General features: G+C 41.4%; 1 protein-coding gene across 1 annotated transcript in view; it reads right to left on the minus strand.

Annotated features, from left to right (window-relative positions):
* The window catches only part of ssbp4 (single stranded DNA binding protein 4), a 136,023-nt gene that overhangs the window by 8,410 nt on the left and 100,203 nt on the right, over positions 1-27,410 (minus strand). Inside the window, 13 exon segments of the mRNA XM_028816378.2 lie at positions 2,432-2,460; positions 3,418-3,496; positions 3,661-3,731; positions 4,257-4,311; positions 4,417-4,452; positions 4,723-4,768; positions 4,912-4,970; positions 4,972-4,980; positions 5,356-5,426; positions 5,519-5,585; positions 5,694-5,753; positions 9,911-9,994; positions 18,464-18,553. Of these exon segments, the coding sequence (XP_028672211.1) occupies positions 2,432-2,460; positions 3,418-3,496; positions 3,661-3,731; positions 4,257-4,311; positions 4,417-4,452; positions 4,723-4,768; positions 4,912-4,970; positions 4,972-4,980; positions 5,356-5,426; positions 5,519-5,585; positions 5,694-5,753; positions 9,911-9,994; positions 18,464-18,553 (756 nt within the window).

The raw sequence follows: 27,410 nt of genomic DNA on the forward strand, positions 1-27,410 counted from the left end.
ATGGGAGAAGCAGGTGAGACGCTAACAGAGAAGAAGCACCGGGGATTGTCATCTGTTTTTTGAAGACTGCTTCCTGTTGACGTTTTAACCTCGTGTTAAAGGATTGTTATTCTTATGTACTTTAAACCTCCACTTCACAACTGTTTTAAGGATTATTTATTTAAAGATTTATTGAATGCTCTACTGCACTTTGGACACCTGTTTTGATTCTTTTAATAATCAGTTATATTATTTACCAGTGTTATTTATTAAAGGTAGACTACAGTATATATAATTTATCAGTGTTATTTGTTAGGAAAATTGATTTTTATGTTAATATATTTGGGATGCGGAACGGATTAACTGGATTTCCATTATTTTCAATGGGGACGTTTGTTCTAGATACGAGAAATTCGCTATACAAGCTCAGTGCTGGAATGAATTAAACTCGTATCTAGAGGTTCCACTGTACACACTAAGTTGAAGGTTTGTTTGAACAACCTGAAAGATTACAGAAATAGAAATGACGACTTTTATGTCAGTTTCCGCCTTTTAAATTATCTAAATTGGGAGAGCTGGGAGTGCACCTACAGCTGTACTCAAGGGCCTACCTTTAGAGTCCATGCCTTGTTGCCCTTGATACCATGGGAAAATCCAAGCAACTCAACCAAGACCTCACAGAGGGGGAACCAAAAAACCTGTGGACCTCCACAAGTCTGGTTCCTCCATAGGACCAATTTCCAAACACCAAGTACCACGACGTTCTGTACGAAGAGCTGTACTCAAATACAAATATCTAGGAACCACACAGAGACTACATCATTCAGGAAGGAGACACAAATTAACTTCCAGGGCGGAATTAACTTTGTTGTGAAAGGTTCGACTGGACCCTAGGATAACAACAAAGGAACGGGCAATGGAGACGGAGGCATCAGAGAGCAAAGTATGTACATCCACCATTATAAAAGAGTCTGTTTTCATTATGGACTCAACAGCTCTCAAGCAAGGAGGAAAAACCTACTCCAAGACCAACACAAAAAAGTCCTAGTGAAGTTTGCAGCTGATCACCAGGACAAAGTCATGGCCTTTTGGAGGAGGGTTCTGTGGTCAGAAGAAACAAAAATTGAACTGTTTGGCCATAATATATGGCAGAATGGTGAGGCATTTAAGCCAAAGAACAGTATCCTACCTGTGAAGAACGAGTGGTGGCAGCGTCACATGGTGAGGATGTTTTGCTGGTATAGAGACTGTGCTACTTCAGAAAATAAATATCATCATGAGAGAGGAGGATTATCTAGAAATTCTGAAGCAACACCTCAAGACATCAGGCAGAAAGTTAAAGCCTGAACACATTTGTCTTCCAGTGGAATAATGATGCTAAGCATACCTCCAACGTTGTGGGTTGAACTGAAAAAACGTGTTCAAGCAGGAGGCCCACAAACCCAACTGATTTACAACAGTTCTGTCAGGAGGAATGGGGAAAATTTCCAGCCACATACCATGAGAAGCTTGTGGAAGGCAACTCTAAGCATTTGGATCAAGTTAAGCAATTAAAAGGCAATGCCACCAAATACTAATAAACTGTATGTTAATTTGTGACCCACTGAAAATCTGATATAGTAAATAATAGCTGAAATCAATCTTTTGCTTAGCTCTAATTTTGACATGACCACTTATAGAAATAAACAAAAATACCTTAATTGACAACACTAGCAATTAATGCTAACAAGACATGTGTTGAGCTGGAAAACAGTGATCTTGAAAATCTTTAGCCTAGGTGCATGGAAACACTTGGTCTCAACTGTATGTATACACTCATACATGAAGACATAAATGTTTTCTTCTTTAAATATACAAATATTATGTGGATAATAAGTTTGAAAAGCTCCTGATAAATGTAACATGTATATGGCTTACGTCCATAATTTAAGTGGAATATGCTAAAGCTCTGATGCTGGATCTTTAATGGTCTCTTTCACTTCAATTCCAAAGTAAGGAGAACTGAACTTGATTAAAGTGAAAGTGAAAACAACTATATAAAGAATTTGCTTACTGATACAAACACATTGATAATGGACAAACCAAAAATCCTCCAACAGTGTTTCCTAAACAAAACTATGCCCAGCCTAAAAAGGTTGCTTTTGTAAATAGAATTAAATGAGACAACCCGGTTGTTGTCCTAACATTTCTTTTGAACCCAGGTTTTTCTACTGCCCGACCATTATATTTTATATAAATTTTCTTTTTTTTGGGGACAGGCAGTATGGTCTAGTAACTAAACTGAAGGACTATAAAAGACACCAAATCAATCATCCCACTGTGTCAGCTTAAGTAAGCAACTTGACATGAACTCTAGAAATATAGAAACAATCCTAGGCACTTGTTATACCTGTGTGTGGATAAAACCTCCCATATTTACAAAAGTATAAAATATATTTTTATATTTGTTTACCTTTGGCAGCCCGTCCATATCCCCAGAGCCTAAAAGCAAAGAAAAAAAAATCTTAGACAAACAGTGAAATGTACCAAATTAGGAATGAAAAAGCAGACAAACACTAGAGGGCACTAGCATCCTACTTTTCTATAGCTAGGTTTTGTCATGTGCTACTCGGCCATGTTCATCCCGGCTGTTCAAGTCTGACTGGACTCACAGTTTGAAGTATATTGAATTTCAAAACCTAAAAATAAGGCTCCCAGGTCACTAAAGGTCATTTGGCAAAAGGAAAACAGAAGTTCAGCCAGAGCCGCAGTGACTTAAATTAGCAGGGCAAAGACTGCAGCAAAGAGGAGGAAATTTACAATTTACAGCTCAGATGTATTGTGAATCTACTAAATTAAGACAGTTTCCAAAGTGGAGAATAGTATGGTGAGGAGCACGCAACTAGCAAGAGAGAAGAGTTTGATGGTGACATTTTCGGGAGTCAGGAAGGTGGTGTTAATAAGATTTTGAAAATGAAAATTTAGACTTGGGAACATTAAAGATGTGGTGGAAAGAAAGTGCTAGATGTTGCGGTTATTTTTCAAGGGACTCTCACAAGTGGTGGAGCTTATATGGAGGTCAATGGGGATACGATGGACTTCAGCTTGGGTTAAATTACAGTTTGGGTCAGGGTATCAGGTGGTTGACCTTTAGGAGTGAAGCTGCAGGAATGCAAGGGACAGAAATGGACAAAAGCGATGTTCCTTTTCCATATTTACTCATGTCCTTTTATTGTTTCCTTGGCACTACTGTCCACCGTGCCAATGAAGAACAAATTCAACAGTACAGAAGATGATGTGGAAAGGCAGGCCTGGGAGCAAAGTGTTTTTTGCAGTCTTGTTAGTGAGCTGGCGAGTTGTCTGCTATATGCCAAGTCACTGAAGCACCAAATGTGGTAGTGATTCCAGGCCTCATTTTACTAGCAAAGGCCTAAACATAGAAAAAGAACTACGGTGTACCTAAAGAACCATTCATATGGTGAGGCTCCATTGCTCCTATTCCCCCCATAGGGCCATCGGGACCAGGTCCTATTGGGAACTGCAGAGAAAAGGGAAATTATAGGTCAGTTTAAGGAACGTACAACACCCAAGAAGAGAGTAAGTTGGCCAGTCATCACCCGATGGCTTCATGCAAGATCCACAAGGGCGACACTTGCTTGAAAGGATAAAGAACAATTGGGATTCCAAAGATAGTCTACTTACATTGGGTCTGTTGCCTCCAGGGCCTATAGGGTTCATCATTGTGTATATGTTCTCACTTGAGTTAGTGGAATCTGGGAGAGGAAAGAATGCAACAATAATGAAACACTTCGTTCAATAGTGACTGTGCTGTAAAGGAATCCAGCAAGAGCCAGGTATCCTAAGGACAATGCACACAAAAGCCACTCATCAGTAGATCTATCACACCATCCACCCAGTGCCATAAACAAAGGGAGGAAATAGCAGGCCAAGCCACGGGAGGAAATGATGGAAATAAAAAAAAAACAAAAAAAAAAAAAAACGCAGAGAGCCACTGTCATTTAGGGAGTCAGAGTGGGACATGAAGATGGGAGGTAGTGTCCCTTCTGCTTTGTACTCTGTTGCTAATGGTGGCCAAGGACAAAAACAGAGCACAGACTTCTAATCTGTCATCAGAGTTATTGTTTCTACTCCAGAGGGAACAAACACAAAAATTTCAGAAGCTCACTGCGACTTCTTTGTAAGATATTTTGTTGATGGTGATCAGGGGTGTGTGCTGCCTGCAAGTTGAACAGCAGCAGATAGCAGGAACATTCCTATGGATAACTAAGGGTGCTCACCTCCTGGACTTGGCATAATGGGCGTTCCTGGCGGACCACCTCCTCCTGGTGGACCCTTCAAAGAAGGCAGAGACGATAAGAACTAGTCAGTCCAGGCACAGTGCAAAATACCACATATGTTCACAAAGCAACCAGTGACAGCACAGTGCAAAGAACTTACCACATAATTTCCAGGAGAGGATGAGGAGTAAGCTATCTGCAAATGAAAGAAACAGACCGTTAAAAAGAAAATAACGGAAACACAATACAGAATGTTCCCCAGTGACGATGTCACATGACACATATCTGAATGACATTTAAGTTGATCAGCTGAACACCAGTTTTGAAATGATAAATTTGGCAACATAGCAGAAACAACTAATGGAAACAGTCTGGATAAACACAGCTATACCAGGCTGATGGCCTGCCACGTAAACAAACAAGAACTAGTTAATCAGACACAACAGCCACTTCCATATGAACTTACTGAATTAGCGTTAGGGTTTGGCCAAGGACCTCGTCCTCCAGGACCCCTGGAACAAGGAGAGAAAATAAATAAATAAACAACAAATTCATAAGTAACAGGTAGTGAGCAGAAACCATGACAATCCTTTAGGTACAATGCCACCCTAAGATCGACATGATAGCATAGTGGAAAAGTGAAAGCAAAACTTACATGTTCATTCCTGGCATTCCTGGCCCTCCTAAGGAGTTTGGAGGTGGTCTCATTCCCCCCACCATAGTTCTACAAAGAAGAACCCAAAAAAAGATCAGAATAGGAAACCGACAATCCGGGAGGTATGATCCTGCCTCCATGAGGATCTGCTTGTATGGCACTCAGCAGTACTCAGTGCCCTGCTCCCGCCTGGCAGGGACTACTGCTCTCGAGGAGAGTTTTGTTCAGCAGATGACAACATTTGTCGAGCAGATGTAGCAACAGATGTTCACTTGGAGGGTGCCAAGCGGCAGTGCCGGGGAAAAAAAAAAAAAAAAAGGAAGAGCAAGAGAAAGTAAGACAGGGAGGGTTTTGGTGATGACAGTCCAGAGTGGAAAAAAAGTGTGAGGGAGAAAAGCAAGACCAGGATGAGACAAAGACCATAGTGTCAAAGTAAACACGTACCTGCGGACCCATCCCTGCCATTCCCCGAGGGGGATTCATCCGTTGCATTGGGCCACCCATGTTTGGATGTCCTATAGGGGGAGTAATAGCAAACAATAAGAACAGAAGCCCAATAAGAAGATGCCCCAACCCACACCACACAACCTTCTAACCTCCTCCTTACCCTGCGGTCTTGTTGGGTCTAAACTGTTGGGCAGTAATGGCTGTGACCCTGGGACACCAACTGGGGGCTATGAAAGAGGATCAACAATTTAGAAAGGTGCAATTAGTGTGTACTGATTAAAACAAACAAAACAATCCAAAGAGCCACCCTCCTCTGGTAAATTACATCTGCTCACCTGATTTGGCATTCTAAGGGAAGGACGAGGTCCACCTGGGTATCTCGGAGACATGAAAGGCTGCAAAAGAAAACAAAGCTTTGCTCAGATTGGCAGATGATACAATGACAGGCACATCTGAGGCAGAGGCACCCCAAATTTCAGCCTGAATATATTCTTCACACCTACACTAAGCAAAAAATAATTCTGGCCTCAGAACCCTTATATAATAGCGGAATAGGAAGAGCTCACTATGGCAAGGCACTATATAGCATATTGCAATCAATGGCCAGAAATGACTGACTACAATGTTATCGAAAAGACAATGTAAAACTAAGACTATAGATCTAAAGTTAAAGCTACTGCTACTGACTAAGTTTAACAAGCTGAAATTTCAGATCACAATATAGTAAAGGTTAATAAATCAAACTGAGTTCAAGACCATGTATGTTAAGTCAACCTCAAAAATAATGAGATAAAACACACTTTCAACTTATGAAACCTTGCCATATGTAAATGAGATATCTCAATGGAAGAGCCAGGCCAGTAAATCAACCTTAGAGACTGAGATGTTGTATGTACTCACAAAGAGGAGACAAGAGTAGAGATCTGATATCACAATGCTGTCTGGAAATTCCAGAAACAGTGACAAAGACTTAGATGTGAAAATCATGCTGTCATGTACGTATGTAGTAAGAACCAGCAAAGGCTACAGAGTCAAACACAGTACTCACTATGTCAGCAGTGCGTTGTATTACTAAAAAGGCTTGTCAATTAAATTCAGAGAATATGATGATACCAATGAGAGTAGAGTAATAATCAGTTAAAGTTTGCAATTATTGTTATCACGTGTATGCCATACATAAAGAGAAGCACAAGCTTTCAAGAGCATGAGCACCTTCATTATAGAGAAAGGGCAAAGAGGCAAGCTCATAGTTAACGGTATGTGTGTATTTAGCAAAGTAAAAGATTAGGGAGTCAAACTTGGAGATTTAGGTGCCATGTATATGCCTTTCATAGAGAGAAAGCTTTCACTTTTACATCTGAGTTGATATTGTGCGTGCAAACAATAAAGCAACACACTAGTGAAGGATTACAGCATTTGTGTCCTCCATCATTCATGAGAAGGGCCAGTGACTTAAAATTTGAGTTACAAATGTCCCTTGTAAAGAGATAAGATAAGCAAGATAAACTTTGACATTAGGTTCAGTGTGCCTCTAACATTAACGCTGTAAAGTCATAACTAAATATTAAGCTGTCTTTGGGGCATTTCTAAATGGAAGGCAAGTGAATCAAACCCTAAGATCATGATAGTGAGTGGATAAAGACAAGTGGAGTACACTCTGGAAACAGAATGCCATCAGCATGCCCTAACAGAAATAGTAAAGATTAATAAAGTGCAAAAGGCTAACAAGTCAAACTCCGAAATATTCATTTTTACAAATGAAAAATGGACGCTCAAAAGAAAATAAGGTACTGGCACCAGGCATATAGATACTCAAACTCCAATGTTATCTACAGTGTTAAGACAATTCTATGATCATGATGTTCCAGTTAAAGAAAGTCTCTGAGAAAATGACAAGGCATCAGATTTGGAAATTAATTTTGTTAATACCCTTTAGTGCAATAAAGGCTAATGAATCAAACTTGTAAGAGCAGTGTAGCATATGGTAAGACAATAGATAGGTCTCCCTAGTAGAATGAAAAGGTGGTTGGGGTGAAGAAGCCTGAGCTATAGTACAATGAAGATGTTGCTCCAGCACAAACAGAGGAAGAAATGGAGACATGTTGACGTGGGTGCTACTAAAAGACACTAGTGAATCACAATGTTGCATGTGTGAGAAATATAGATATTAACTCAAATCTTCAAGACACACATTACCAAAGAAGTACAGAGAAAGGCAAGTAAATCTAACAAAGAGGTTAAGAGTTTGCAAGTGCTTGTACTGTGGAAAAAATAATATCCTGACTTCAGGTATCATGAAGGTGTGTGTGTCTCCAGTGTAAGGCAAATGAGGGAGGTCTTAGAGATTTTAGTAATAAATGTGATTCCAAAAAAGACAGACTTGTCCATCAACTTCAAAGATCATCAGGCACCTAACGAAAAAATGGCTAACAAGAACAGTAAATCTCCAAAATGATTAGTCAGTACAGAGAAAGGCAAGTAAATTAAACATGGAGATTGTGATTTTGGAAGTACTTCTTCCATGGATACTATAATGCATGCGTCTCCTGTAATGAGGATAGTGAAACAGGCATGGGGATCAAGTGGATGTGTGCGCCGTCGGAAAAGAAAAGAGCTAGCAAATCAAATTCACAGACCAGGATGCTGCATCTAACAGTAATGGCCATGGAGTTAAATTTTGAAATCGTCACATCACAAGCGCCCTCCTAACAAAGGAAGTCAAGTGAATTAAACACAGTGATTGCAATTTTGCAAATGCTACCATCATGGAGGTGAGACTGTAAATGGAATTCAGAATTCATTGGGAATGTGCCTCCAGAACTATAGGATTATGTTAATGTGTGCATTTCTAGAAATGTTAAAGCTTAGTTAATCAAACTCCAAGATCCCAATGTGACACGAGTTAAACTCTACCATCAATGTAATCAGAAAGGCTATACAGCATAAGTCCGGTAATATGATTCCAGGTTTGCACCTCTAATAAAGTTAATGCTTAACTATTTAACTACAGGTAGCGAGGGGGAGAGTGAGTATGCCTAAATGGTATTATCTTACCAAACTGATTTATATACCCCCCCCCCCCCACCACACACATACATACATACATACATACATACATACATACATACATACATACAAACAAACATGTTTTTGACATTTTCTTAGTTAAAATATGAGAAAAAGAACAAAATGCTTGAAAGCCATTCTGACAAGTTGCCTTCAGCCAAAAACATAAAAAGCTACCTAAGCCTTACACCTCTGTTCTCAGACATCAAGAAATTTCATTTTCTGTTTCAGATCCAAACTGCAATGAAGAGAAAAGACCACTGACCCCTATTAACGTTGAACCTGATGAGGAATGCAGGCACTCGCAATGTAAATGGAAAAGGAGCTGTTCTGTAGCCAATGAATGTTTCACATTTATGAACAAATGGCCAGGACCAGGGCTTTATCCTAACCCTCAACAACGCTCAAAAATAAGATCATAAAGAACTGAGACAAAGCATGCAGGGCGGATCCCAGCAGAATTTCACGCTGTTGTGTGTACAAGCAAAGTTTTATTCCGAGTTTCTCCCTGTACTCTCCGGAGCGGGTAGCAATGCAATATTAATTTGATATTGACCGCCTGCTGAGCTGCGGGAATAAGGGAGGCACTCAAAGCCAATGAGATGCACCTCTGCTTCTGCAAACTGGCCTAAAAACAAATTAATTATTTACTGCGCATCAAGGTCTGTCTGGGCTATTAAAAAAAAAAAAAAAAAAAAAAGTTCACAACAATCCGACTTGGTGGTTTCATTTGATGCTCTGCAGTTTCTCTAAGTAAATACAAGGCGGTTGTGGCGCCCAGCCCCATCGCCACCCACTACATACAGTATCCGGTCCCCACCCGCCTCCCCTCCTCCACAATACACTTAAATGTGGCCAGGAGCCAATAACCACACTCAAATATATTTGTATAAATAAAAAATAAAAAAAAAAAAAATCAGCAGACTTTAAAGGGTACAGCATAAGGTGTAAGAAACAAAATAAAATGAACTCCTATGCCACAGAAATTTGCTCCTTATAACCCGGTCATGATGTGTGCATCATTAAAATGGATTTATGCTACATTATTTATTTCATATTGATTGTTAATTTTGTGGGATGCTTGCCGCTCTGTTCATTGGGATGCCCCTATGTATGGCCTCCATGCTCTCACCACCTTCGACATAAAACATCTGGAAATGGTCCAGGGGCCAGGCTGGACTAGGCCAGAGCCTGACACACACACACACACACACTCTGGTGCACAAAAACACACACACACACACACACACATACATACACGCACACAGGATCCTGGCTGTATGCCTTAAGGCTAGAGAGTGAGCTGCCAGGGCAGAAAGCAGCTTCAAGAGATGCCCACCCCTACCCCATCAGATGCCCTTTACTGCCCTCTTGGCATATATCATGTTAAACATGTATTCAAGCATGTGCACAGTGTTGGGCAAGGAGGAAGTCTAAAGGGCTTGGATGACCATAGTGGTGTGCCTGTCCCACTATCTGATCTTACCTGGCTGTGAGGTCCCATCATTGGGTTGCTTGGATTGTGAGGGGGAGGCTGTGCGTGCGGTGACGGCTGTGAGCCAGGCGGTCCCTTTAAGAGAGAAGAGATATTTATATATATAGTCATATATAAATATACAGCAAAAATAAATGTAAAAAAAAAAAAATCAAGCCCAATACAGAAGGAACAAAGTAAATCAAGAAGGCCCATCCCTTGTCCTCCCTCCCTCCCAAATGACACCCAATATTCAGGCTGAGCAGTCACCGCAGGCAGCTTTATGGGGTCTGCTTTACTGGGAGCCCGCAATACCCAATCCACTCATCACCCAACTACAGTTAGGTGGCCAGAACCAAATTCGAAAGCAATGAATTTGGAGTGCATTTGGCAGTTCCAGTCAGCTAGGGTTCTGTATTTATCATCCAACTCACAGAAGATGCCAAACCATCCTCTCAAAATTATTTCAGTTGTCAAGCTGACAGAAATTATAGAAATGTGGCAGGGACCTCTGGAACCCTTGTTTAAGGTATCAGTAAAGATCACAGAGAATTGGGATACCAGCTGCCCCAACCACCTCCTCTTTTACCCAAAAGTTGTTTTTTTTTTGTTTTTTTTAATAGTAGGCAAGCTTTCCGAACTCAAAACACTGCACTCTCTCCTAGAGACCACAACTTTTTTTTTTTTATTAAAAAAGACAACTTCCATTGGTTGATATTCTGTACTTGAATGTTCATCTTGCAGAGGAACAGCACCAGCTGTACATCCACTGAAATCCCCCCAGAAAGCGGGTTGACAAAGTGTTCAGCAAACCCAAGAGTTAGAGGAGATGGGTACTATCTCCTGCCAAATTGACTCCCCTGCTTGAAAGTCTTTCTTTGTGCATCTCGTTTATGAGCCTGCATGTACCAAAGCTAACAGATGGGTGCACTCTCACCGCCTCCCTCCAGCTCCCAAAACCCACTGCAATGCCATCTCCAAATTTTAATAAAAGCACCCAGCACCACCTCAGCTTTCCCCCTGCTGCCATGCTATCTGGACAGGATGCGCCATATGGCTCGTAAAAGCTCTTATTTGGGTAGAGACTCCCTTTGGGAGAACGACCCCACCAATCAGGCACCGAGTGCCGGAAAACGAGGCAATTAATAAAATCATTTTCTATCCAGCAAAGGAGATAACTGCTTGGCACAGCGGTGCTTCATGTCAACAAGCCCATGTCGAGCACAGCAACGAAGAAGTTGGCTGCTGCCAGCCGAGAACCCAGCTGGGCCAACCGCTCGCCACAAGGGGGCAGCGCATGACTGTTAATGGAGCGCTGACATGCAAAAGCCACTTTGCCTGAAAGCCTTCCCACACACAAGTTGTCCCGCATAGTGGGCACCAGGGGTTAGATGGGTAGCTTTTGTTCAGCACTACTGGATGATTATGTCAATTACTGGTTACAAGCTAAAAAACACACGTGCACACAGTATGCACATAAATAATGGAACAGGCACACCGCCTATCACATCCTCCTTGGTGTCCTAACAGAAGTGCTCAATACAGGTGGGTGCCACACCCAGAATATGACATTTTAATTTTTTATGCTGATGACCTTATCCAAGGCTTAACTACTCAGTACAACTGTTTCCAAATTTCTACATCAGCAGAGACACCCAAATTGACAATGGCTGGGAATGAACTTTAAAATTTTTGCCAAAATCGCTTTTGGCCCACACTGCTGACATGCACGGGCACACACACACCCACCAGTCAGAGCTCTGTACACCAAGACCTGCATACACAAGTATGTAATACCTGTATGTGCCCAGGCCATTTTTGGGGCACACTTGTCACATGTGTGCACACACATACACGCAAACGGCAGATTATTGAGCATAAAGATCCACATACACCACAGAATTGGTGCATGTTATCCAACATGAAGAGCCTAAATTATGAACTTGGTTCATGTGACTCCTTGTGAAAGCCACTATATGAAAAGCCTCAGTTTTAATGTGAATTAAAAACAACGGGAATAGGAAAAATGGTAGAGTAGCATAATACATAATATGTAATGTGTGCTGCAAAAGCTGCCTATCCATTTTTTGAACCTCCTCAGTCCATTTAAGCAACATTAATAGCTGAAGACTATCCTAAGCAACCCTAACCACAAGGCAGGAAGCTAGTTCATTACATTGTGCCACCTGAAAGTCATCAATTGACCTAACATGCATGCCTTTGGGATGCGGTAGGAAAACAAAGTAGTTCGTCAAAGTTTTTGTTTGTGGACACAGAATGAATGTGTTGACTCCACACAGCTATGCCAGTTTCATGAAGTGAGGCAGTGGTAGTAAGCACTGTGTCAAAATGCAACAATGGTAAGAATTAGTACTAAAGCTCTAACTTTTTACAGAAAAGGGAATAAGAGCAATTGGATGGCAGGATATACCACAGGCCAACAGGGAGAAGTCAGTTGTGTTTTTGTAGAGCCTACTAGCTCTCCCTTGTGGGTTATAGTCAGACCCCAAAAATCAAAAGGCCATCTGATTAGGCTGTCCTTGAGCTTCTTCGTAGTTGGCTTCTGTTTCTGCAAAGAATTCCACACCCTCTGCAACCAGAATACAGGGGTATTGAAAACACCCACCCATGTGGTAAACTCAAGGGCTTAAAAAGATTGAATGTAAAAAATCATCTCACTGGGAGTTGTGAAAAAAAGTATGGACTAACTCATTAGAAGGGTGAGGGTATGTGGATGTGTGTCTACCTGGTCAGTTACAGAGGCTTGATGGCCTCCCTCGATGTTGAAGGGAGATGGAGATTGATTTTGTAAGCTGGTTAACACTGAAGAGTGTGGTCACTCTAAACATGTGCCCACAGAAACAGCATGAAGACACTGTTATGGGCAGCAGCACAGAAAATCAAAAAAGGGCCTTCTTAAAAAGGAATATTTATGCAAACATGTAGTAACCCCAATGTACCATATGATAGTGCTGTATTTGGTGCAGTTTCCACTTTATCATAGGCACGATTGCATTCAGATATCCTTGTGCAGTAATTATTTAGATCCTCTCTATTCAATTTTATTTACTATTAATGACAGAATGGTGGCATGGTGTTTAGCGCTTCCACCTCACAGATAAGAACATAAGAAATTTAACAAACAAAAAGAGACCATTCAGTCCATGAGACTCATTCGTTTAGCTAATTGCTAGGCTGTTCCAATATCTCATCTAGATTCTTCTTATAGGTTGTCAAGGTATCTGCTTCAACTCCATGTCTTGTCAGTTTGTTCCAGGGTCCCACATCTCTGCGTAAAGAAGCACTTCTTGGCTTCAGTTTTGAATGTACTTCCCATTAATTTTCTCTGATGTCTTTGAGTATGTGGTTCACCCTTAATCCAAAAGAATGTTGCCTGATCTACTTTATCAATGCCTTTGAGGATTTTAAATAGTGGGATTAGGCTCCCATGCAGTCTCCTCCTCAGATTTCATTCCCTTAGTCTGTCGAGGTGGGACATATCCTTAAGTCCTGAGATGCACTTATTTGCTCTCCTCTGCACAGCTTCAAGAGCCGCTATGTCCTTCTTGAACCTTGGTGAAAAGAACGGCACACAACACTCTGGATGTAGTCTTGCTAATGCATTATAAAGTCAAAACATAACATCCCTTGACTTAAATTCAACAGTTTTTACGATATAACCTAACATTTGAGTTGCCTTTTTAATTGCTTAGTCGAAGAAAATGTTGTGTCAACATAAACCCCTAAATCCATTTCAGAGGTTGCTTCCTGCATGACAGCATCTCCCATCTTGTATTTATAATTGATGTTCCTTTGGCCCAAGTGTAACACTTTGCACTTTCCTATATTAAACTCCATTTTCCAGGTGTCCGCCAGTTCTGAAGGATGTCCAGGTCATTTTGGATTCTTTTTGCTGCCTCCGCGGTGTCTGCCATCCCTACAATTTCAATGTCATCTGGGAATTTCACAAGTTTACTAACTACCAGAATCAATGTCATTAATATAAATCAGAAAAAGTAACGGTCCAAGGACAGACCCCTGAGGGACTCCACTGATGACCTTGCTCCATGTGGAGCATTCTCTTCTTATCTGCACTCTTTAATCCAGACCCAGTATCTTCGGTTTGAGTTCTGTTCTCTGTTGTCTAAATGGAATTTGAATGCCATCCCATGCCTCTGTGGCTTTTCCAATGAGTTTCACTTCACATCCCCAGCTCAGTGGAGATTCCAAACTGGCCTAGTGTGTGAACACAGCTGTGTACGTTTAAGTGTAGGATCATGCCCAGGACCGTTTCCTGCCCTGAACCCAATACTGCTGGAAGAGACTACAATCCCCAGCACCCCCAGATCATGTGAACTGGATTAAGCAGGTTTGGTAAAATTACATGAATTTTCTCTTCCAGCGTACCATACCACTCACACTTCAAAAAAAGGAAATCCACCTGAAGCCAGTTACTTGAATGGGAGACCACCTAGGAGAAGCATGGGTGGCTGCTGGAAGAGGTGTTGACGAGACCATCTTTGGGTGCTTACCCTGTGTCTTGTGTGTGGATCTTAAAGTCCCAGTGCAGCGACGGGGACACTGTGCCCAAAAAACAGTCCCTCATCCCATTAATGAGAAGTAAAACTGATTTTCTGTCTCTCTAGGATTGTAAAAGGTCCCTGGTCATCTTTCGACAAGTAGGGAGTTCCCCCAATGTCCTGGCTACACTGGCAACCCTGACCTGATTCGGTCTGGGCCCCTAATCATCCCCTTGTCTCTAATCAGCTCATTCTTTTTCACCCCTTCATCACCTAATGCATGGTGAGCGTACTAGTGCAAGAATGGCTGCCACTGCATCAACCAGGTGGATGCCACATAATGATGGTGGTTGAAATGGTTCCCTACTGTTCATGTAAAGCATTATGAGTAGGTTTAAAAAAAAAAAAGTAGATAAATGTAATTAATTTAAATAACACATTAGGCCATATATTATCTTTACCCATTAGACTACTCTGGTATGGTATAGGATGCCAGTTATAGATACATAACTTAAAAGAAATTATGCTTTAGTAAGAAATAAGACAACCTTCATTTTATATACGGTGGAATGTTTGCAGTGAGGAAGCAAACGCCGTTCCAATGAGCTTTATAAGTGCAGCATAGATCAAATGTTTCAATAGCTCTATGTGGGAGCACAGGCAGGCGGGTTGACTGACTCAGGGTCACGAAGCAAGTCAGAGATGGAACTGAAATCGACAACCTAGTAATCTTCAGTCCTACAGCCCATGCAGAAAGTTTATTATATGTTTTGTTTAATTACAAAAACACAAGAGAGGGGATGATTACAGAAAGCAAACAACATATTTTCTGTAGCACTTTACACATATAGTCAAATTCAGAGTACAAGACGTGTACAGGGAAAGTCTATAGCGTTGGGATTTCTACAGTTAGAAAATAAAAAGGCCAAATGACTTCCTCAGGGTCACAAAGTAAGTTTGTGATGGAGGCTTGACCATCTAGATGGTGCAACAATGTTAAAAATCTTAGACTAAGAGATGCTACACTTCTAAGATTGTCATATAATAATTCACTTAAAAAATACAAGGCAGGATGACTGTAGGGAACAAACGATTTCCTAGAGTACCATTCCACAGGAATGTCATCAGAGGATGGTCAAGTGATACAATTAAGTGCAAACATTCTGAATTCCAGGTAGGCTGACTCAGGGTCACACAACCAAGTTGGTGGTGTAAACTGAATAGGAACTCCTGCACTTTACAATTTTAGGCAATAGAGGTCAGTAGTCAGCAGCCATACCACCTGCGCCTCAGAACAGGTAAACCCACTGAAGCTTGAATGGAAAAACTACCAGGAAAGCTTGGATTGCTGCTGGAAGAGGCATTGGTGAAGCCAGACGGGGGCGCTTTCCCTGTGGTAAGTGTGTGGGTCTCAACACCGTACTGTAGTGACAGGGACACCATTATATTATATTATATTATTTTATATATATATATATATATATATATATATATATATATTCACGGCATTCGAAGTCTGTGTCACAATCTGATAGTGTGGGTGGTTACGTGTACTCTTTGCATTTATTTGACAGTAAACTATTTCAACCATATATATATATATATAAATATAAATATAAAAACACATAAAACTGATGTCCTAACACTCTGTGGCCATAAAAGATCACTGGGCATCTTTCGAAAAGAATAAGATGTTCCCTGATGTTCTGGCTAAATTGCCCATCACGGCCTTGTCCATTCTGCTCCCTAATCAAACCGTCTTTTATTGTTTCTCTCTCACTCTTTCACCACCTAATATCTAAAGAATGGTGAGTGAACTGGGGCAAGAATAGCTAGTGTTGCATCATCTATGTGGAAGGTACTCATTGGTAGTCGTTTTAGTGGTTCCTTACTAAGTAAATAGCTCTGAGTAACAAGAAGAGTGTTATATAGATGTTGTTAATTATTATTATTAATTAAGATTGTCATGTAAGGTATGTTTTAAATCTCAAAAGAAACAGCAATGTAAAGGGAGGGAACTAACCATTGAAAAATGGACAATACCCCATTGGGGCATTGCAAGCTCAGCAAATGCTTCCACAGTTCAACTGTATCATATCAACCTGAAGAGACTTGATCTAAGTCACAAATTAGGCTAACAGAGAGGGCTAATGTGGCTGATTTCAATACCATGGCCACATGACAACACAGCCCAGAAGGTACATTAAAATGGGGTTTAATCACAGTAAAGCTTCTTACTATGCCAATATGTTGGCTGTGAGCTGAACAACGGCATATCAAGTGCACTGCAATAACAAATGCATTGTAATGTGAGTGATACGATTTACTCAAACATGCTAAGTACGGTGAGGGTGTGTAGGAGCTTCCACAGTTAAAGCACCCAACACATATGCAGCTATGCATAAATTTGCTGGGTCCGTTCAGTCCACTATAGGGCTGATAAGAAGCTGGAGCTTATTCTGGCAGCACTTATTGCAATTCAGGAACAAAGCCTGGATGGTGCACTAGGCCCACTCATATAAATACACATGACAAATAAATCTGAACATCTTTGAAATATCTGGTGTAAGACCCATATGGACAAGAGGAAAACTGAAAAATGTCTGGACCAAATCTGAATGTAAATCACTGAAGGAAGAGTGTGGCTAACCTTTCAGCCACAAAAAAGAAAAAAATTAACAGCTCTACCACGATTAATAAGGCTTGGATATTGTGTTAGTCAATCGCAGATCATACACACAAACTTGAGTTGTTAATCAGCCTGACATCACATCCAGGGTTTGTTTCTAGGCTCCAAAAATGGTGCATTCTGACCATCCATTCAGCAGCCACATAAATGGACACTTTAGGGAGAGTCACTTCGTGTCCTATAAGGAGTGTTCAGGAATACATGTATGGAGACATCTGCACAGAACTCTGGGATGAGGTTCACCCTGAAGGCATTTTAAACACTAGTGATACACTAACAGATTGATTATAAACCAATCTAAACCAACAATAATTCCAATATAAGGTTACATCAAAGAAATATTTATGGCTAAATTCTCAAACTGCACATTCATTAGCTGTCTACCATCAAGAGTACACTAAAACAGGCTTACTATTTGATCCTAATTCACAGTAAAACAGTCAAACAAGAGCTGCTTATGGAGCCATCATGGTGGCGTCCTATCGCCCCACTTTACAGACCCCAGCCTGTCCCTTCTACATCTACAATTTGGCTGCCACACCAACCCTCAGGTAGAGACACCATATAAAGGCTTTACTGGGTTAGCCTCTGGGTCATTTTTAACCCACTCCACCACCCAGCTCAGTTTACCTTCAAAAGGGTATGATAAATCCATACAACGGCCGAATCTCCTGTCTGCTATCCTCTAACTTAAATACATCATTTACATTTTATTTATTTATTTATTTATTTTTGGAGGGTATTACAAACTCAAGTCCATCGCATCAGAACCCCTGGGCACAGAGCCAAACGGCAGGCTTTACAACACTCCAGCGGGCTCGACGCCACAGGCGCGCTCGGCCGGGCGCGGGCTGCACGGAGTAGATTAGGCCTACTCCGGGGAGCTTGCAGCCGCCGGCGCCGCAGCAGAGCTGAAAGCAGCGGCACCAAACGGCCGTTTGATCTTTGTTTTTCTTCCTTCTCGACTTTCAACACCCCTCCCCCAACAGACAGCCGAGCCCTACCCCGCAGCTCAGTGCCTGCTAGGTCTGCCTCAGGCCTAAGGGCTCACTCTCCCCCCTCTCTCTGTATTTGATACCTTGTGGAGGCAAGTTTAGGTGCACTTTAAAGAGAGAGAGAGAGAGGGGTTGAGTTGCCAGGTTACAGGGGTGCCACTGTCTCTAGGTGTCCCTACTGGAAAGAGAGCACCATTTTTGGATTCTAAGAACAAACTTTCTATGAACATGTTGACATACTCGCCACCTCTCCCATACCCCTGGAGCTGGATACCCCTAAACAGCTGAACAGCACCCCACTGCCTGCTGAACAGCAGAAACAGCAAACCCTCTGTAGGTAAAGACAAAAGAATCCCCTTACCTGAAAAAAACCTGGTGGCATGGGTCCACCTGGCATACCATCATTTGGGGGCATATTACCCATGACAGGGCTGGGGGCGGCTGCAGCACTCTGCAAAAGAAAGACAACGTCATCATATGAGGCAACAATGCAGAAGGAAAAGTGCCATATGCCAGCATGAATCCCAAAACAGCACTAGGTGTCCGACCTACTTTATGTTATCCTATCCCATTTGGAGTTTAGCTGAATGAAAACATCAAAATATACACATCACAAGATATAGTCATGTATTCCACATAGCATATATATGAAAAAAAAAATACAAAGATTATATACACATATGCTCAAATAACCATTTCCTCACAAACACACATGTACGTAATAAGGATAGAGAGTAATCCACAAACACAAGCATATATATTATACATATACGTCAATTTGTGTGAAGATGGGGGCACCAGATACCTTTTTGAAAAAACAAGCATCCTATGGCTTTCCCCTGTGCAAAATTTGGTGGAGAGAAAAAACAAGCATGGGGTAAATGGCATTGTCCAGATTAAGGGCACCAGCTAAATTGTGGAACGAAAGATATGCTATGGTCTTCCCCTGTAGAAATTCAATCTTTTCACACATTTTAGTTTTATATTTATTAGAAGATTAAACACACAGAGAATATAAACAGTGTATGGTATGTATACACACTCGACACATACTAATATAGTAAACCCTACAAATTACAACATGAGCAACCACAGCTACCCCTAAATATACCCACATACACATTTATGTATCTATACATGTGTATACAGAATTACCCATAAACACATGCATTCACACACATACACACATTACAACTGAACATACGTGTATATATATGTACATAACACATACACACACTCGCCACATTCAATTACCGATATTTACTGTATGTGAGAAAAAATGTGTGTACTGTATATATGCCTTTTTGCACAGATTGTATGTACAGTACATAGAGATTATATTACACATTTGCACACATTAAAACAAACACAATTAACTGTATAAATCTACATGCAAACACATAGATGTTAACATGTATGCAAATGCATACATAATATATGTAAATAATTAAAAAGTATACATGGTATATTTTATTGATTTATTTTACAAATATGGAAATATATGTGGCATCCAAGATGGACCCAAGAAAGCCTGACATATTTCCTCTGTTCACAAGCACTGTTTGGTGTAACCCAATCCAGAATCCCACCACAAGACAAATGGGACATCTGACCTTTGCTCTCTGGAAAACCTGCACAGTGTCAAGCCCCACTAACCTCTCAGTCTCTAGGGATGGGGAAGGGAGAATCACAGGAGGAAAGGGGGAAGGGTGACAGGCAGGGTTGGTGGAGGGGGTGGGCCGGAGATGGAGAGGCACACAGGAAGGTAGCAGGGACACAAAGCAAGCTTAGGGGAAATGGTTAGGGGGTGAAGGGCTGGGGCCCTTCTTTCTTTCTTTCTGCGGGTTGTGTTAAGGTAGCACTAACAGTAATGTTGTGTTGCCCCAAGGTACCAGTTTAAAATGATTACAATCCAACAGAGAAACTACTAATGAAATAAGCTGGCATCCATATGCTATGTTAAATTACAAACTGTAGCCTAATCTGGAACAGCAATAGGTTCCTTTGAGCTCTATGTTGAAAATGAAGGAAGGGGCCAAGTGTTCAAAAAAATTTATTCTGCTAAACCTTACACAGATCCCTAAATTGTACAGGGGACTGGACTTGGATAAGCTATCAGGCTGTTTTTTGAAGAAGCACCATTCCAAAGTTCATACAGTGATATTGCTCCCATATTATTGTTACGGTTATCATTTACTTAGATGACAACTTTATAAAAGGGTGACTGATCAAGATCAGTATTTGTTACAATTGTTTAAAGAAATTTGTTTTTAAACTACTGAAATACAAACAGTCTAAATGATTTACTCAGGGTCACACAGTAAGCTGGGGGGTGTGAGATGGAACCAGCAACCTTATGGTTTAAAGTCCAGTGCCTTAGCCACAAATTCATACTGCCTATATACAACAATAAGGCATCCTGGTCCTGATGTTACTTTGGCCAAATAAGTCTGCCAACCATATGAATATAATAAGAACAATGCTAATAATGTTTCTAAACTGTGAGAATTTGAAAGTAAGGCTCAGTGAGAGGAATTAGCCGGCAAACCCCCGACTTACAGTCAACTACCTTAGCCACTAGGTGGCCACACTGACTCTTCCATTGCAACTATATATTAAAAACCCTCTGGGATGTCTGGAAAAATGAAACTATGTAAGACATCATTTATTTTTTTTTCAGGGGAAGATGGTGAGTTAGCGGGATTCAAAATCAGAACATAATTGTAGTCAAAACAGACACAATATCATTTCTCTCATATGTTCACAGTCCATGGTTTGATCATCTGAGTGCCAATAAGCTGGACTGCAGTGAAAGGGTTAAGCCTGCCCGTATTGTTCTTTTTTTTTCTCGCTCTCACTCTCCCGCCCCAAGCAGATTCTGACCCCCAGACGGTGCTGATGCCGCCACCACCGAGAGCTTCTTCCCAGCACTTCTTCAAGGAGCCTGTTTAGCTGCAGCTCTGGTTGCTAACCTATTTTTTCTTTGCAGATTTTGTCTTCTGAACAATAATGAAATTGATCCCCCTCCCCCCCAAACTTCATACCAATAACACCACCAAAGGGGTCCACCTAGCATTATGGACATCAGACATCCATGACTATTTCTGCCCCTCTATATTTTCAAATAAAGTACAACCAGACACTGGTACTCATAGCATTGAAAAGAGTGTAACGTTTATAACAAACAGCCGTTATGAAATACATTACAATAAATATATGAGGGACACTACACACCAACACACCCCCCACAATCCCCAGCAGGAGTCTGCCAACCAAAACAATAACACAGGAATTTAGCATGTCAGTGAGAGACACAAGAAGCTCTATTTGGGGGGGGGGGGTGGGGGAAAAGTGAAAACAGAGCAACTATGGAAGATATTTTTTTGTAAATTTTAACAAATTAAAGTAATCTGGCAGTCAGAAGCAGTAGCTGTACCCAATGATTACTTCTAGTTGAGAGTGGCTGAACACAGTCTCTAGATGTTCATAGCTCCTTTTTGTACAGATCATCGTATCAAGGCACCAAAGTACTGAAATAGACCACAAATGGTTAAATGCAAGCACTCCAGTGTAGTGGCTAAGGCATTGGACTTTAAACTCCAAAGTTCCTGGTTCAATTCCTGCCTTCACTCATTGTGTGATCCTGAACAAATCCCTTAATCCTTGTGTGCCCCATGGTAGAAAATGCATGTAAACAATTGCTTTGTGGCTTGATCTTGTAAGTCACCTTCACTAAACCCATCCACCAAATACATAACAACAACAACAACAACAATAATAATAATGCATGGAGTTTAACATTAGGAGCTCAGAGCGGTCAAGTGTCCAGGGTCACATAATGAGTCGGTGGTGGGAGGTGAACTAGTAGCTTTACCTTTTACAGTTCAACACTTTAGCCATTAGGTCATCACACTGCATTAAACTGCAGGTTCAGTACACAGAGACTCGCTGTGTGAAATTTTCAAGTCACTCACTGCTCCAACAGTTTACTTTAAAAAAAAAAAAAAAAAAAAAATTATATGACAATTGATCTGTATGTGATAATACACTTGGGACAGTGTCCACAATGAAAAGGCACTATATTAAAAATGAGACCCAAACATGCTGGAGTAAATCATTTCAGCAGCCTGAGCTCCAATTCTAGAAATTCACCTGTAACTAAAGTATATTCAGACAGTGTTCACCATTGAAAGGCACTGTATAAAGCAGGTACTTAGTGGTCAGTCAGCAGCTAGATTTGTATGAAAGCAGAAGTCTCCATAAAATAAAGGGACCATCTCTAGTGAACTCATCCAATATGGGCAATCCACTGAGGCAGGGGGTGCCAACGTGTGTTTGCCACAAACTGTTTGATTTTCAAATGCCAGCACCCGGAGATTACTTCTGTGTTTGTATAGTTGCACAGTGCTTCCCATTCCTTCACAGCCCCCCTCCTTCTACCTTTCCCTAGTGGCTCATGTTTCCTTCCTGCTAACTAACCCCCCCCCCCCCCCACTGTCCCCCACTTGGCCACATTGCTGTATCTAGGTTAGCCTGTGATTAAAAATGGAAAAGTTCTGTGCAGCCAGCGAGACAGTACTGTACGTGCACGCCCAGACGCTTGCTCATGCACGCACATACTTTTGTGGGGGCGGGGGGGTAGAGGTTTCTCCTTCTACTCTCAGACGGGCTGCTCAGGTAAGCAAGGCCCCATTCCCAGCTGTTGCCATGGAAACCCAGACCTCAGCTCCCTCTCTAGTGCCCATTAAAACCCTCAGGCCGTCAATCATCCAGCAGCCCTTGGAGGAGGCTGTGCGGGCAAGCGCTTACAAGGAGCGCCCCCCCCCCCACCCCACCCCCCCTTAACTCTTTCAGCTCAGCACATTGGCTACTGAAGCGTGAACAGGAAAGAACAATGGGCATGTTGAGAGACACACATTGGGACCACTCAATTACAACTTTGCCCAATTTTTTTTTTTTTTTTTTAGAGGTGGTGGCATGAGGTTGGGCGGGGTGTCAGCCTTACTTACATGCACACACAAAGACCCACAACAAATAATTCTGTTTACTCACCAAAGCATCTCAGGACCCAAACACTCAAGGTCAAACAGAGCCCAAAATAAGGACGCCAACCCAACATTAACTAGGGTTGTCTGCCTCACAAATACAAAAATCATACAAAGTATGAGGAACAGGACCCCAAAAATGAACTTAAGCACACACACCATGAAGCCAAACAAAGCATTTATAGAAAACGTGCCTGCAGAACCCACTGGCACACAACTCTATACACACTTGGAGACTGTGTGGGCCTCCAGCACCAAGCAAAGGTGTCCTGTAGAACCAGGGACACATGCTAAAGTAGGGATAGACATGAACATATTTCAAAACAGGCAAGCATGGACTAATGTAAATGAGCAAAGATGTGGAAAATGGCATGGCCAAACTGACTCCCAAAAACTGGGGGAACTTCCGGAGGATTCCAGTTAATAAATGGGTTTTTGTTTATGGACGCTTTAGGTAAGGATCCTGCAGTTGGTGATTTTAGGCAAAGGGGGGTTGTTGTCACTACACAGGTTAGACCTTGTTACTTATCAGGATATCTCAAATTGACGCTTCCAGCATAACTTTGGGAACCTGTATGCCTACCAGTGGACAGTGACGATTGTCAGATTCATGTGGCTCAGATCAACAAAGCAGTAAAGTTGAAAAACTCCAAGCGACCCAGCAAAGTAGATACAGTAGGCCACAACAGAAGGTACACAGCACCCCCTAAAGGAAGAAACAACAATCCAATCATTTACTTGCAAGATACCTAGCCTTTTATGCATCAAGAGCAACTAACGTCTTCAGCCTGCTTAATGTGAGAGGAGGCAGGTTATGGTCATTTTGTAAGGAACTCTTAAGCCACACCAGGTGAAGGCGGCCTGCCAGTAACGTCGTGGCAGAGTACAGCCTTGGCACCAACTGTTCCAACACGCCCGGCACTGAAGTAGACTCCATAAAGATTAGCTGGAGAGCCTGCAAAGCGGTAATCAAGGCTGCCGGCTGACAGATGCGCCTTTTAATCAATCACAATGCCGTGCTGCGGGAACAAGCAGAAAACACAGGGAAACCCTCCAGCCCAAGTGTTTTGTTTTCTAACAGCTGTTGCGTCAATCAGGTAAATTAATTACGAGTAAACAAATCTGCCGGGGGGGGGGGAGGGGGGGGAGAATGAGGGAGGGTGGGGGCGCCCAATGTGTACCTCAGCAAGTGAGAGAACCGGGCACTATGCCCACCTACAGATCTGGGAAAGAGGAAAAACTCATTAAGAGTGCCGCCTTCCCAATTAAAAGGGATTTCTTAAACAATACAGGCACGTGTGTGCCAACGGTAAACACAGTTCAGTGGCGGCAAAGGCACAACTGCACACAGCCTAGGTCACAGGTGGGTGCCAGTGTTTATGCCTCCACGTAAGCATCCAAACGGGAGATTTTACGCAGACATGTTAGTGTGCACAAGCAGCACCATGATCATGATTTACGGCCTTTCATATTGAGCAGTCTCTAAGCCGGAGTTAAAACTTTGATACAGTGCCTTTATTAATAAGCTCACCTGAAACGTCAATTAGGATCATTAAACTAAATATACAGAATTTCTATACACTGCCACTGACAGAAAGTTACCTCAAGACACTTTTTTTTTTTTACTGCTCATGTATAATCAAATAAATCACTCAATCATTAGAATGCCTTTATAAGGAGTGATATAATACATATCCATAAAACATGTCTATACGGTACCTCACAAAACACTTAAGAGTAACTACATTACAGAGCTTAAATAGAAATTTAACAAGGACTTTATACAGTGCCTTGGTTAACAGGCTCACCTGCAAGGCACTTCAAACTGCAGTAATGAAGATTACAACACAGGACTATGACTGACTTTGTATGTTATAAGTGACCGTAGATCCCTCAATTTTGTTTCTCCAGGGATGCTGCTGACTGGAGTTTTTGTTTTCTTCTCCTCCACTGTCAACTGGCCATAGTTTAACAATTAATTAATGGACAGATAATTGCTGGGCTCCATTTGTTTTACTCAGTTGTGAAGCCTTTTAAAGGCCTGTCTGTTTAAACAAATCTGTGTCTTTGTGTACTCATTAGTCATTTGTAAAGTTTTTATTTGAGCTATACCTGCGATCTTCACAGCGACAAATCATGTTATACAAAATAAACAGAAAATTAAACTGCAGCAAATATAAAGTACTATATATAAGATACAGTATACAGGTTTAGAGGGTCATTATTATCATGTTTACAGAGTATAACAAAATTCTTACTTGCATTTGCGAATCAGCATGAACCTCAGTTTCCATATAGTGTTGCTGACAAAAAAACCACTTAATAATGGACACTTTGAAGAATGGCTATATTATATTGTTCACGTTTGCATTGTGCCTTAACTTAAAAAGTATATTTGACAGATGCTTTAATCTTCAGTTAGTAACACTGCAATATTGTGAAAGATGCTTATTCCAACCAAAGGTCTCCAAAACAACTGGGTAAATAGGAGGAGACATCCCTGGAAGGGATGCCAATTCGTACATATAAGAGCAATTTAAAGTCACAGATTAACCGAAGATATGCACCTTTTGAATTTGTGAAGTAAATCAGAGGACATGGAGAAAATATTTTTATTAAAATTATTATCTATCTCTGTATGCAATGCAGAAGATCTAAGAACAGGAGAAATTACCACAGAAGTGAGTGAACAGTGTGACTGTACCCATTTATAAGGAGAACAGAGATATGCAGGATTGTGGAAACTACTTAAGATATTGTGTTGTGTAGCACCAGAAAGGAGGAAATATAAAGAAAGTTGGAAAAATGGAGAAGCGTTTTGGAAGACAGAGGATTGAAGATAAAACATTAGAGGCTTAATTGTGACCAGGATTTAGAAGTTAACCTACAAGGAGAGCCATTGAGAAGTCAAGCAAAATGACACCTTGGGTATCAGGAGTTTATGCAATCAAGAAATCAACCTGAGTTTAAAGGTAAGGTGTTTAAGACAGTGGTAATACCACCAATGATGCACGGAGCTGAGAAATGGGCAATAAAGGGAGCCAAGGAGAAGATTTGGCAGAAATGAGAATGTTGAGATGAATGTATGAAGTTATAATAAAAGACAGAACAAGAATTGAGACAATTAGAGGTACAAGAAATGTGGAAGAGATATCTAAGAAAATACAGGACAGTAGGTTGAAGTGGTATGAACATGTAATGAGAAGACAATGAATATTAATGGGAATGGAAGAACAGGGGAAGAGAAAGCGAGGGAGGCCAAAGCAGAAGTTGACAGATAAAATAAAAGAGGATTTGAAGGAAAAGGGTCTGACTGAGGAGAAGTTGAAGGACTGGGTTGTATGAGAAGGTTGATCAGGCACAGCAACCCCACATAGAAGTGGGAAGAGATGAAAAGGGAGAAGATGATCTATCTATCTATATATACAGTAGACCCCCGCGAAGTCATGGTTCAGGGTTCGCGGACTCAGTCGTTTACGGATTTTTTCTTAGAACCTAACTATTAATCGTTAGTGGAAAGCGCAAATATCCTCCGCAATTTTTTATGGCTTTTTTCGTGGTAATTCTGTGCTGTAGAGAGAACAGGAAGCAACCGCTGAGGGAAACGCAGTTTGGGATGGTGAAAGTAGCCAAACCAAGAGTGTTATTCATTTCTCCTTGCTGCTGATTGACTGCTGCATTGTGACGCTTCTCCAGGTGAGTGGGTTTACCACCGCGGTTTGGGATGGTGAAAGTAGCCAATCCGAGAGCGTTATTCATTTCTCCTTGCTGATGATTGACTGCTGCTTTGTGACTCGTCTCCAGCTGAGTGTACTCGTGCTTTCCATTTTGTTATTGTTTTGTTATTCTTAAACGCACACAATGTCTTCGAATCGCACTGCACCTTCTAAGGCTTCTGAAACTGAGCCTAAGCGCCAGAAGAAGTTTAAAACACTCCAAGAAAAGGCTGAACTACTGGATTTGCTCCGGGAACTAAAAAGTTATGCTGCAGTAGCACGCCACTATGGCATTAATGAAAGCACCATACGCTACATAAAGACGAATGAAGCAGCGATTTGGAGTACCGTATCTGTAAGTTTCTGTGATAGTGCCAAAAAGGTAATGACCGTAAGGAATAAAAATATCGTCGGGATGGAATCTGCCTTGGCACTGTGGATCACCGACTGCAGGAAGAACATCCCCTTGGACGATAACATCATCCGTGAGAAAGCACGGAAATTGTACCAGCAGTTCGCTACAGGAGACAATGTAACAATTTCCCAT

The sequence above is a fragment of the Erpetoichthys calabaricus genome, chromosome 12, assembly GCF_900747795.2.
Source record: "Erpetoichthys calabaricus chromosome 12, fErpCal1.3, whole genome shotgun sequence".
NCBI lineage: Eukaryota > Metazoa > Chordata > Cladistia > Polypteriformes > Polypteridae > Erpetoichthys > Erpetoichthys calabaricus.